This window comes from Nerophis ophidion, linkage group LG04 (assembly GCF_033978795.1).
Source record: "Nerophis ophidion isolate RoL-2023_Sa linkage group LG04, RoL_Noph_v1.0, whole genome shotgun sequence".
In the NCBI taxonomy this organism is placed as follows: domain Eukaryota; kingdom Metazoa; phylum Chordata; class Actinopteri; order Syngnathiformes; family Syngnathidae; genus Nerophis; species Nerophis ophidion.
In genome coordinates, this window is record NC_084614.1 from 3,433,050 (window position 1) to 3,446,145 (window position 13,096).

The 13,096-nt window shown below is 43.2% G+C and overlaps 1 protein-coding gene across 3 annotated transcripts; it reads right to left on the bottom strand.

The window, feature by feature from the left end:
• Positions 1-242: 242 nt before the first annotated feature.
• Positions 243-6,719, bottom strand: ovca2 (OVCA2 serine hydrolase domain containing). 3 transcript variants are annotated; one of them, XM_061896763.1, is made up of 3 exons: positions 6,622-6,719; positions 6,301-6,462; positions 243-821 (listed from the first exon to the last, which is right to left on the bottom strand). In XM_061896763.1, the coding sequence occupies exons 2-3, from the start codon at positions 6,440-6,442 to the stop codon at positions 292-294; spliced, it is 672 nt and encodes a 223-aa protein (XP_061752747.1). In that variant the 5' UTR covers positions 6,443-6,462; positions 6,622-6,719; the 3' UTR covers positions 243-291. The 3 variants fall into 3 exon arrangements, with proteins under 3 accessions (XP_061752747.1, XP_061752744.1, XP_061752746.1); XM_061896760.1 differs by having other exon boundaries at positions 6,301-6,466; positions 6,622-6,679; XM_061896762.1 differs by lacking the exon at positions 6,622-6,719 and having other exon boundaries at positions 6,301-6,613.
• Between the last annotated feature and the right edge of the window lie 6,377 nt (positions 6,720-13,096).

Sequence of the window (13,096 nt, forward strand, 5' to 3'; positions counted from 1 at the left end):
AAAAAATCCGCTGTGGTCTAACTGGGGATTTTTTTCTTTTATAAAATATGAATAAAAAAAAACAAAGCGTTTTTTATTTTATTTTTTACAACACCAAATGTTTTTCCATTTTGGAATATTATGCTTTTTTTGTATTTTGTACAAAATATATATATATGTTTTTTTTCAACTTCCTTTGACAAAAATAATAATAAAATACCCCAAACAAGGAGCACTACCAGCATTGATTGACATTCACAAAAGACAGGAAGTGATCATTTATTGTTTCACAATAAGGCGTCTGTGGTCTTCCTACAAACTTGTCTCTAGGCGGAATGCTTCCAAAAAGTCCTGGTAGGTTTTCCGGTGAGCAGAAGCGGCCGGGACAAAATGTCCGCCAGGGTGCGTCAGGACTTGGGGGTCCAGGAAGCAGGGGAGGAGCTCCCTGCTCATGCTGTCAGGGATGACGCGGTCCTCCAGTCCGAAGACGTGCAGCGAGGGCATGCGGACCGGGGCCGAGTAAAACCTCTGGTGCTCGGCGCAGGCGCTGCGGAAGGCGGCCACCAGAATGGCGAAGCGAAAGCCGAAGTCTGGCTCGGCGTGTTGTTCCTGCAGAGCGCACAGTATGGCCACCAGGGCGGCGCCTTGGCTGAAGCCCAGGATGCCGTCAAACGGACCTCGGAGCTTCACGGCCTCTCTCACGGCCGCCACGCTCTCCTCCAGACCGGAACTTTCCTCGCACTGCTGCTGGGCGCTGAAGGTTCCGGACTCTGGGTCCGAGAACCACCAGCCCCTGGAGTCCTGGTCTCCGCCTGCATTGGAACCAACATGGTTCTCTTGGACTGGACACACAACGGCACAAATGAGTCCTGATAGTCTCAGCACAAAAACCCTTTAAGGATTTATGGCTACTTAAAAGAGTCGGACCTTCAGGAGTCGATCCTTTCAAAGAGTCTTTCTGATAGTCTCAGTACAAAAACTCTCTTAGGATATATGACTCTAAAGGAGTCGGATCTTCAGGAGTCGATCCTTTCAAAGAGCCGCCCTGACAGTCTCAGTACAAAAACTCTCTTAGGATTTATGGCTCCTTAAAAGAGTCGGATCTTCAGGAGTCGTTAATTTCAAAGAGCCAGCCTGAGAGTCTCATACAAAAACTCTCTTTAGATTTATGGTTCCTTAAAAGAGTCAGATCTTCAGGTGTCGATCCTTTCAAAGATCCATCCTGATAGTCTCAGCACAAAAACCCTTTTAGGATTTATGGCTCTCAAGAAGTCGTTCATTTCAAAGAGTCGTCCTGATAGTCTCAGTATAAAAACTCTTAGGATTTATGGCTCCTTATAAGAGTCGGATTTCCATGAGTCGTTCCTTTCAAAGAGTCGTCCTGATAGTCTCAGAACAAAAACTCTCTTAGGATTTATGGCTCCTTAAAAGAGTCGGATCTTCAGGAGTCGTTCCTTTCAAAGAGTCGTTCTGATAGTCTCAGTACAAATCTCTCTTCGGATTTATGGCTCCTTAAAAGAGTCGGATCTTCAGTAGTCGCTTATTTAAAAGAGTCGTCCTGATAGTCTCAATACAAAAACTCTTAGGATTTATGTTTCCTTCAAAGAGTCGGATTTCCATGAGTCGTTCCTTTCAAAGAGTCGTCCTGATAGTCTCAGAACAAAAACTCTCTTAGGATTTATGGCTCCTTAAAAGAGTCGGATCTTCAGGAGTCGTTCCTTTCAAAGAGTCGTTCTGATAGTCTCAGTACAAATCTCTCTTCGGATTTATGGCTCCTTAAAAGAGTCGGATCTTCAGTAGTCGCTTATTTAAAAGAGTCGTCCTGATAGTCTCAGTTCAAAAACTCTCTTAGGATTTATTGCTCCTTAAAAGAGTCGGATCTTCAGGAGACGTTCCCTTCAAAGAGCCGTTCTGATAGTCTCAATACAAAAACTCTCTTAGGATATATGGCTCTAAAGGAGTCAGATCTTCAGGAGTCGTTACTTTCAAAGAGCCTTCCTGATAGTCACAGCATGAAAAATGTCAGGATTTATGTCTCCTTAAAAGAGTCAGATTTCCATGAGTCGTTCCTTTCAAAGAGTCGTCCTGATAGTCTCAGAAAAAAAACTCTCTTAGGATTTATGGCTCCTTAAAAGAGTCGGATCTTCAGGAGTCGTTCCTTTCAAAGAGTCGTTCTGATAGTCTCAGTACAAATCTCTCTTCGGATTTATGGCTCCTTAAAAGAGTCGGATCTTCAGTAGTCGCTTATTTAAAAGAGTCGTCCTGATAGTCTCAATACAAAAACTCTTAGGATTTATGTTTCCTTCAAAGAGTCGGATTTCCATGAGTCGTTCCTTTCAAAGAGTCGTCCTGATAGTCTCAGAACAAAAACTCTCTTAGGATTTATGGCTCCTTAAAAGAGTCGGATCTTCAGGAGTCGTTCCTTTCAAAGAGTCGTTCTGATAGTCTCAGTACAAATCTCTCTTCGGATTTATGGCTCCTTAAAAGAGTCGGATCTTCAGTAGTCGCTTATTTAAAAGAGTCGTCCTGATAGTCTCAATACAAAAACTCTTAGGATTTATGTTTCCTTCAAAGAGTCGGATTTCCATGAGTCGTTCCTTTCAAAGAGTCGTCCTGATAGTCTCAGAACAAAAACTCTCTTAGGATTTATGGCTCCTTAAAAGAGTCGGATCTTCAGGAGTCGTTCCTTTCAAAGAGTCGTTCTGATAGTCTCAGTACAAATCTCTCTTCGGATTTATGGCTCCTTAAAAGAGTCGGATCTTCAGTAGTCGCTTATTTAAAAGAGTCGTCCTGATAGTCTCAATACAAAAACTCTTAGGATTTATGTTTCCTTAAAAAAGTCAGATTTCCATGAGTCGTTCCTTTCAAAGAGTCGTCCTGATAGTCTCAGTTAAAAAACTCTCTTAGGATTTATTGCTCCTTAAAAGAGTCGGATCTTCAGGAGACGTTCCCTTCAAAGAGCCGTCCTGACAGTCTCAGTACAAAAACTCTCTTAGGATATATGGCTCTAAAGGAGTCAGATCTTCAGGAGTCGTTCCTTTCAAAGAGTTGTCCCGATAGTCTCAGCATGAAAACTTTCAGGATTTATGGCTCCTTAAAAGAGTCAGATTTCCATGAGTCGTTCCTTTCAAAGAGTCGTCCTGATAGTCTCAGAACAAAAACTCTCTTAGGATTTATGGCTCCTTAAAAGAGTCGGATCTTCAGGAGTCGTTCCTTTCAAAGAGTCGTTCTGATAGTCTCAGTACAAATCTCTCTTCGGATTTATGGCTCCTTAAAAGAGTCGGATCTCCAGTAGTCGCTTATTTAAAAGAGTCGTCCTGATAGTCTCAATACAAAAACTCTTAGGATTTATGTTTCCTTCAAAGAGTCGGATTTCCATGAGTCGTTCCTTTCAAAGAGTCGTCCTGATAGTCTCAGAACAAAAACTCTCTTAGGATTTATGGCTCCTTAAAAGAGTCGGATCTTCAGGAGTCGTTCCTTTCAAAGAGTCGTTCTGATAGTCTCAGTACAAATCTCTCTTCGGATTTATGGCTCCTTAAAAGAGTCGGATCTTCAGTAGTCGCTTATTTAAAAGAGTCGTACTGATAGTCTCAGTTCAAAAACTCTCTTAGGATTTATTGCTCCTTAAAAGAGTCGGATCTTCAGGAGACGTTCCCTTCAAAGAGCCGTTCTGATAGTCTCAATACAAAAACTCTCTTAGGATATATGGCTCTAAAGGAGTCAGATCTTCAGGAGTCGTTACTTTCAAAGAGCCTTCCTGATAGTCACAGCATGAAAAATGTCAGGATTTATGTCTCCTTAAAAGAGTCAGATTTCCATGAGTCGTTCCTTTCAAAGAGTCGTCCTGATAGTCTCAGAACAAAAACTCTCTGAGGATTTATGGCTCCTTAAAAGAGTCGGATCTTCAGGAGTCGTTCCTTTCAAAGAGTCTTTCTGATAGTCTCAATACAAATCTCTCTTCGGATTTATGGCTCCTTAAAGGAGTCAGATCTTCAGGAGTCGCTTATTTCAAAGAGTCGTCCTGATAGTCTCAATACAAAAACTCTTAGGATTTATGTTTCCTTCAAAGAGTCGGATTTCCATGAGTCGTTCCTTTCAAAGAGTCGTCCTGATAGTCTCAGAACAAAAACTCTCTTAGGATTTATGGCTCCTTAAAAGAGTCGGATCTTCAGGAGTCGTTCCTTTCAAAGAGTCGTTCTGATAGTCTCAGTACAAATCTCTCTTCGGATTTATGGCTCCTTAAAAGAGTCGGATCTTCAGTAGTCGCTTATTTAAAAGAGTCGTACTGATAGTCTCAGTTCAAAAACTCTCTTAGGATTTATTGCTCCTTAAAAGAGTCGGATCTTCAGGAGACGTTCCCTTCAAAGAGCCGTTCTGATAGTCTCAATACAAAAACTCTCTTAGGATATATGGCTCTAAAGGAGTCAGATCTTCAGGAGTCGTTACTTTCAAAGAGCCTTCCTGATAGTCACAGCATGAAAAATGTCAGGATTTATGTCTCCTTAAAAGAGTCAGATTTCCATGAGTCGTTCCTTTCAAAGAGTCGTCCTGATAGTCTCAGAACAAAAACTCTCTGAGGATTTATGGCTCCTTAAAAGAGTCGGATCTTCAGGAGTCGTTCCTTTCAAAGAGTCTTTCTGATAGTCTCAATACAAATCTCTCTTCGGATTTATGGCTCCTTAAAAGAGTCAGATCTTCAGGAGTCGCTTATTTCAAAGAGTCGTCCTGATAGTCTCAATACAAAAACTCTTAGGATTTATGTTTCCTTCAAAGAATCGGATTTCCATGAGTCGTTCCTTTCAAAGAGTCGTCCTGATAGTCTCAGTTCAAAAACTCTCTTAGGATTTATTGCTCCTTAAAAGAGTCGGATCTTCAGGAGACGTTCCCTTCAAAGAGCCGTCCTGACAGTCTCAGTACAAAAACTCTCTTAGGATATATGGCTCTAAAGGAGTCAGATCTTCAGGAGTCGTTACTTTCAAAGAGTCGTCCTGTTAGTCACAGCATGAAAAATGTCAGGATTTATGGCTCCTTAAAAAAGTCAGATTTCCATGAGTCGTTCCTTTCAAAGAGTCTTTCTGACAGTCTCAGAACAAAAACTCTCTTAGGATTTATGGCTCCTTAAAAGAGTCGGATCTTCAGGAGTCGTTCCTTTCAAAGAGTCTTTCTGATAGTCTCAATACAAATCTCTCTTCGGATTTATGGCTCCTTAAAAGAGTCGGATCTTCAGTAGTCGCTTATTTAAAAGAGTCGTCCTGATAGTCTCAATACAGAAACTCTTAGGATTTATGGCTCCTTCAAAGAGTCGGATTTCAACGAGTCGTTCCTTTCAAAGAGTCGTCCTGATAGTCTCAGAAGAAAAACTCTCTTAGGATTTATGGCTCCTTAAAAGAGTCGGATCTTCAGGAGACTTTGCCTTCAAAGAGCCGTCCTGATAGTCTCAGTACAAAAACTCTCTTAGGACATATGGCTCTCAAGGAGTCGTTCATTTCAAAGAGTCATCCTGATAGTCTCAGTGTAAAAACTCTATTAGGACATATGGCTCTAAAGGAGTCAGATCTTCAGGAGTCGTTACTTTCAAAGAGCCGCCCTGATAGTCACAGCATGAAAACACTCTTAGAATTTATGGCTCCTTAAAAGAGTCGGATCTTCAGGAGTCGTTCCTTTCAAAGAGTCGTCCTGATAGTCGCAGTAGAAAAACTCTCTTAGGATTTATGGCTCCTTAAAAGAGTCGGATCTTCAGTAGTCGCTCATTTAAAAGAGTCGTCCTAAAAGTTTCAGTAGAAAACTCTCTTAGGATTTATGTCTCGCTAAAGGAGTCGGATCTTCAGAAGTCGTTCCTTTCAAAGAGTCGTCCTGATAGTCTCAGTAGAAAAACTGTTTTTGGATTAATGGCTCCTTAAAAGAGTCAGATCTTCCAGAGTCGATCTTTTCAAATAGCCGTCTGACAGTCTCTGTTCGTGGTCACTTCAATAGGTACACCAGGAACTATGTCGCCATCTAGTGGCCACTCTTAATCGCCAGTTAGCACACCACAGATACAGAAGTTTCGCCTCATGTGTGTGTAATATAAATATATATATATATATATATACATATATATATATATATATATCATATATGGAATCAGATCTTCAGGAGTCGTTACTTTCAAAGATCAGTCCTGATCGTCTCTGTTCGTGGTCACTTCAATAGGTACACCAGGAACTATGTCGCCATCTAGTGGCCACTCTTAATCGCGTTTCTTTAACCTTTGAGCGCCAGTTAGCACACCACAAATACAGAAGTTTGGCCACCAATAAACATATAAGGACGTTAGCTCACCTTGTACTACACAATGAGGGGCGTCCACGTACACCAGCTCCACTTGTTTCTTCAGCAGCTTCCTAAGAGCTCCGGTCTTCTCCCGAAAAGAAGCAGCACTCTGCCGGTAGCCATGCACACACAACACGCGGACAGGCGCCATTCTCCTCGCCAGCAGGCTAGCTAGCTAGCAGCAAATAAAATAAAATAAAAAAAATGCCAATAAACCACAAAACTGTATTTAGTTTGTCTCTTATTGTGTGTGTTTTTAAACAATGTCCATTCATAAGGAGAGAAAACGTCACCTTTGGAAGCACAAATGAACAATAAACATTTACATACCCGGAAGCTCATCCAAACATGTAAGAATAACTGACGAAATGTTGTTTCAAAATAAAGCCAACATGCAATTTTATAACTGAGCAGATATAAGAAGAAATACAAAAAAATGTAACTCTAACAATATTATTCATAGTGTAACCTATTTTTATGAACTTGCCTCTCCGTGATATTAAGTTCCTGCTGTAAGCTCCTATACAGTATATGCCGTGCGCTCTTATTTGGAAGGCGCCAAGAGCGGAAGTGGTGACACGTTGGGGAAGGAAGACATTTTTTAGGGCAAACAAAATAAAGTGCTCCTCGGGTAAAATTGGAGCCTACGTGTTTGTTATTTTGTAGTTTTATACAGTTTAGGCGACATATATAAACTCTCGGTTACAGTAGCGATGCAGAGATTCGGTGAATTGTGACACTTACACGATAGATTAGGCGATGGGACTTTTATTTTGAAGTTAACCTAAACCAGCTTGATGACGCTTCCTGCTTGAGTGACACAAAAATAAAATGCTCCAAATTTAAACTATTTATAGAACTTGTGTGAGCCTTTAACTATACACATTACTAAATATATGTATATTTGACATTTTTCTATAATTACTTTATTGAATTAATAACCCATTGGCACTGTATTGTACTGTTTTTGTACTTGTTTTAATTTTCCTTGTATTATGTTTGTTTGTAAATGTTGAACTTTATAAATAAAAGTGTGTATGTATATTTATATAAACTGTTATGTATTTAATATTAGAGAAAATGTTAATCATTTATTTGTGAAATTCGATACTGTACATTCGTTCAGAGGCTAATTGAAAAAGAAAAAGGTACAAACATTTACTTTAGAAGATATTTTGGCATATTTATGAAAGATGTCAACTTTTGATTATTATTGATATTATGTCTACATTTTGAGCCATAAAGGGAGAGGAGAAACCTAACCTTAGAGGAAAATCTAATTTAAAGCATCTGTATGTACGTACAACACTTAAAACCTTCAGCATATAACAGAACAATAATTATGATGAACATCTTGAACTCGAAGCTAATTGTTTACCGCCCGCCCACACATTCTGGAAATGCTATTGCAAAAATAAATAAAAAACATTATAAATATTGGAATGAGGTGAAATCTATTGAGGCACAAAGCTGTTTTTTTTTCTTTTGTCATTATTTTACCATGTAAAAAAACGTCTTTGCCATGAATTGATTAACAAGTTGAAAAACTTATTGGGGAGTTACTATTTAGTGGTCAATTCTATGGAATATGTACTGTACTGTGCAATCTACTAATTACAAGTTTCAATCAATCAATTATTTATTTTTAATTTTTTTGCCATTGCTCAAAACAAAAAATAATGACAAAAAAAAAATCCATGTTTTAATGAATTATTTTCAAAGCTCCAATTAGTTCGAAAGTTTCACTTTAAAATGTTTTATGTGGTAAATATTGCAGCTTCCATATAAAAACAAAGTTTTCTTCGACAAAAGAGTATAAAACAAACAAAATAATAGTTAAAAGCTAAAAAGCTAGCTCGTGATTAGCGCTTTAGTCTGGCTACGTAATGACGTGATAGTCGACACTTTGCAAACGCAATGAAAAGCTGAAAATAATATTTAGAACTAAGAACAAACTAACTAACGAGTAACTAACAATTAAACATTTTTTTCTTTATATAGACTAGGAACTAGCGCAGAACTTTTTTGTCTCAAACTGCTATTAAATTGCAACTCACGTAGCCGCTAACAAGCTAGCAGGGATAGGTCAGGTGGAGACATGATTGACAGCTGGGCGGCTGCGACCTCTGTGACCTTTTCAGGGACTCCCCGCCGTGTTCCGAGCGTTTGATGGAGCGGCTCGAGCAAGATTTCCAAACACGAATGTCCGATAATTCCCCGACTTTGCTGCCTTCCATCTTCTTTTTCATTATTAAATGTGAGTCTTGCTTGCGATGCAAAAAAATGTTTCACAAACTCCAAATGTTTTTCACAAACTCCCCAAATTAATATTTACTTTTGTTAATTAATTAATTAATACATTTTATTTTGTATTTTTTTAAATTTCTATATTGTGTGTGCTTTATGGAATTAAATGGCTGCCAAAACTCCACTAACTCAAAAACTTGTTTCATAAACTCAAAGAAAAGTTTCACAAACTAAGAAAAAAACACATATTTTTTTTCTTTAATCAGTTAATTTATTTTATTTTTTTATTTATTTTCTATATAGTGTGTGCTTTATGGAGTGAAATGACGGCCAAAACTCCACTAACTCAAAAACTTGTTTCACAAACTCTAATTTTTTTTCACAAACTCCCCCAAAAATATTTTCTTTTATTAATTCATTCATTCTATTTTGTATCTTTTTATTTTCTATATTGTGTGTGCTTTATGGAATTAAATGACTGCCAAAACTCCACTAACTCAAAAACTTGTTTCATAAACTCAAAAAAAAAGTTTCACAAACTAAGAAAAAACACGTTTTTTTTTCTTTAATCAGTTAATTTATTTAAAAAATGTTAAATTTTCTATATTCTGTGTGCTTTATGGAGTGAAATGACTGCCAAACTCAAAAAAATGTTTCACAAACTCCATACATTTTTTTTCAAAATTGTATTAATTGACTCCTCTCTGAGCTGCAACCTTATCGTGGTAGAGGAGTTTGCGTGTCCCAATGATCCTAGGAGCTATGTTGTCTGGGGGCATAAAGCCCCCTGGTAGGGTCTCCCAAGGCAAACAGCTTCTAGGTGAGGGATCAGACAAAGAGCAGCTCGAAGACCTTTATGAAGAAGAAACATCATGGACCCAGATTTCCCTCCCCCGGACGCGGGTCACCGGGGCCCCCCTCTGGAGCCAGGCCCGGAGTTGGGGCACGATGGCGAGCGCCTGGTGGCCGGGCCTGTTCCCATGGGGCCCGGCCGGGCACAGCCCGAAGAGGCAACGTGGGTCATCCCTCCAATGGGCTCACCACCCATAGCAGGGGCCATAGAGGTCGGGTGCATTGTGAGCTGGGCGACAGCCGAAGGCAGGGCACTTGGCGGTCCGATCCTCGGCTACAGAAGCTAGCTCTTGGGACGTGGAACGTCACCTCACTGGGGGGGAAAGAGCCTGAGCTAGTGCGCGAAGTCGAGAAATTCCGGCTGGATATAGTCGGACTCACTTCGACGCACAGCAAGGGCTCTGGAACCACTTCTCTCGAGAGGGATTGGACCCTCTTCCACTCTGGCGTTGCCGGCAGTGAGAGGCGACGGGCTGGGGTGGCAATTCTTGGTTCCCCCCGGCTCAAAGCCTGTACGTTGGAGTTCAACCCAGTGGACGAGAGGGTAGCCTCCCTCCGCCTTCGGGTGGGGGGACGGGTCCTGACTGTTGTTTGTGCTTATGCACCAAACGGCAGTTCAGAGTACCCACCCTTTTTGGGAACGCTCGAGGGAGTACTGGAAAGTGCTCCTCCGGGTGATTCCCTTGTCCTACTGGGAGACTTCAACGCTCACGTTGGCAACGACAGTGAAACCTGGAAAGGCGTGATTGGGAAGAATGGCCGCCCGGATCTGAACCCGAGTGGTGTTTTGTTATTGGACTTTTGTGCTCGTCACAGTTTGTCCATAACAAACACCATGTTCAAGCATAAGGGTGTCCATATGTGCACTTGGCACCAGGACACCCTAGGCCGCAGTTCCATGATCGACTTTGTAGTTGTGTCATCGGATATGCGGCCTCATGTTATGGACACTCGGGTGAAGAGAGGGGCGGAGCTTTCTACCGATCACCACCTGGTGGTGAGTTGGCTGCGATGGTGGGGGAGGATGCCGGACCGACCTGGCAGGTCCAAACGCATTGTGAGGGTCTGCTGGGAACGTCTGGCAGAGTCTCCTGTCAGAGAGAGTTTCAATTCACACCTCCGGGAGAACTTTGAACATGTCACGAGGGAGGTGCTGGACATTGAGTCCGAGTGGACCATGTTCCGAACCTCTATTGTCGAGGCGGCTGATTGGAGCTGTGGCCGCAAGGTTGTTGGTGCTTGTCGTGGCGGTAATCCCAGAACCCGTTGGTGGACACCAGCAGTGAGGGATGCCGTCAAGCTGAAGGAGTCCTATCGGGTTCTTTTGGCTCATAGGACTCCGGAGGCAGTGGACGGGTACCGGCGGGCCAAGCGGTGTGCAGCTTTAGCGGTAGCGGAGGCAAAAACTCGGACATGGGAAGAGTTCGGGGAAGCCATGGAAAACGACTTCCGGACGGCTTCGAAGCGATTCTGGACCACCGTCCGCCGCCTCAGGAAGGGGAAGCAGTGCACTATCAACACCGTGTATGGTGCGGATGGTGTTCTGCTGACTTCGACTGCGGATGTTGTGGATCGGTGGAGGGAATACTTCGAAGACCTCCTCAATCCCACCAACACGTCTTCCTTTGAGGAAGCGGTGCCTGGGGAATCTGTGGTGGACTCTCCTATTTCTGGGGCTGAGGTCGCTGAGGTAGTTAAAAAGCTCCTCGGCGGCAAGGCCCCGGGGGTGGATGAGATCCGCCCGGAGTTCCTTAAGGCTCTGGATGCTGTGGGGCTGTCTTGGTTGACAAGACTCTGCAGCATCGCGTGGACATCGAGGGCGGTACCTCTGGATTGGCAGACCGGGGTGGTGGTCCCTCTCTTTAAGAAGGGGGACGGGAGGGTGTGTTCCAACTATCGTGGGATCACACTCCTCAGCCTTCCCGGTAAGGTTTATTCAGGTGTACTGGAGAGGAGGCTACGCCGGATAGTCGAACCTCGGATTCAGGAGGAACAGTGTGGTTTTCGTCCTGGTCGTGGAACCGTGGACCAGCTCTATACTCTCGGCAGGGTTCTTGAGGGTGCATGGGAGTTTGCCCAACCAGTCTACATGTGCTTTGTGGACTTGGAGAAGGCATTCGACCGTGTCCCTCGGGAAGTCCTGTGGGGAGTGCTCAGAGAGTATGGGGTACCGGACTGTCTTATTGTGGCAGTCCGCTCCCTGTATGATCAGTGCCAGAGCTTGGTCCGCATTGCTGGCAGTAAGTCGGACACGTTTCCAGTGAGGGTTGGACTCCGCCAAGGCTGTCCTTTGTCACCGATTCTGTTCATAACTTTTATGGACAGAATTTCTAGGCGCAGTCAAGGCGTTGAGGAGATCCGGTTTGGTGGCCACGGGATTAGGTCTCTGCTTTTTGCAGATGATGTAGTCCTGATGGCTTCATCTGACCGGGATCTTCAGCTCTCACTGGATCGGTTCGCAGCCGAGTGTGAAGCGACCGGAATGAGAATCAGCACCTCCAAGTCCGAGTCCATGGTTCTCGCCCGGAAAAGGGTGGAGTGCCATCTCCGGGTTGGGGAAGAGACTCTGCCCCAAGTAGAGGAGTTCAAGTACCTAGGAGTCTTGTTCACGAGTGGGGGAAGAGTGGATCGTGAGATCGACAGGCGGATCGGTGCGGCGTATTCAGTAATGCGGACGTTGTATCGATCCGTTGTGGTGAAGAAGGAGCTGAGCCAGAAGGCAAAGCTCTCAATTTACCGGTCGATCTACGTTCCCATCCTCACCTATGGTCATGAGCTCTGGGTCATGACCGAAAGGATAAGATCACGGGTACAAGCGGCCGAAATGAGTTTCCTCCGCCGGGTGGCGGGGCTCTCCCTTAGAGATAGGGTGAGAAGCTCTGCCATCCGGGAGGAGCTCAACGTAAAGCCGCTGCTCCTCCACATCGAGAGGAGCCAGATGAGGTGGTTTGGGCATCTGGTCAGGATGCCACCCGAACGCCTCCCTAGGGAGGTGTTTAGGGCACGTCCAGCTGGTAGGAGGCCCCGGGGAAGACCCAGGACACGTTGGGAAGACTATGTCTCCCGGCTGGCCTGGGAACGCCTCGGGATCCCCCGGGAAGAGCTAGACGAAGTGGCTGGAGAGAGGGAAGTCTGGGCTTCCTTGGTTAGGCTGCTGCCCCCGCGACCCGACCTCGGATAAGCGGAAGATGATGGATGGATGGATGGATAAATGAAATGGAATAAAATATTTCCTCTTTGCTCATCACCGTCTTTGTCAATAATAATATATATTTTTAGGGACCGAATGTCCCTTTGGGACAGAGGACCCTATTGTATTTCTAAGGTTTTATTATTATTATACCGCCGCCTCTTTGAGCTGTAATTTGACCCCCTTAACATGCTTCAAAACTCACCAAATTTAACAAACACATCAGGACTAGCAAAAATTGCCATCTAATCAAAAAACCAAACCCCAAAACTCAAAATTGCGCTCTAGCGCCCCCTAGGAAAAACACAGACAAAACTGCTAGTAAAGGCCATTAGGAATGTCGTAGAGACATGAAACAAAAACCTCTATGTAGGTCTGACTTAGATCTAGATTTCATTCACTAATCTCCTTTAGCAAAAATCAACAGGAAGTTGACAAAAAACCCTTCAAATCAAAAGTTTCCTAAAAAATGTAATTTTTGCCTCTATGAGCTGTAATTTAACCCCCTTAAAATGC

Excerpts from the sequence above, each read along its gene's own strand:
- ovca2 (XM_061896760.1), bottom strand. Across the intron at positions 822-6,300 it reads CCCTCATTGTGTAGTACAAG|TCCAAGAGAACCATGTTGGT; the intron begins GTGAGCTAACGT and ends TTGTGTGTCCAG.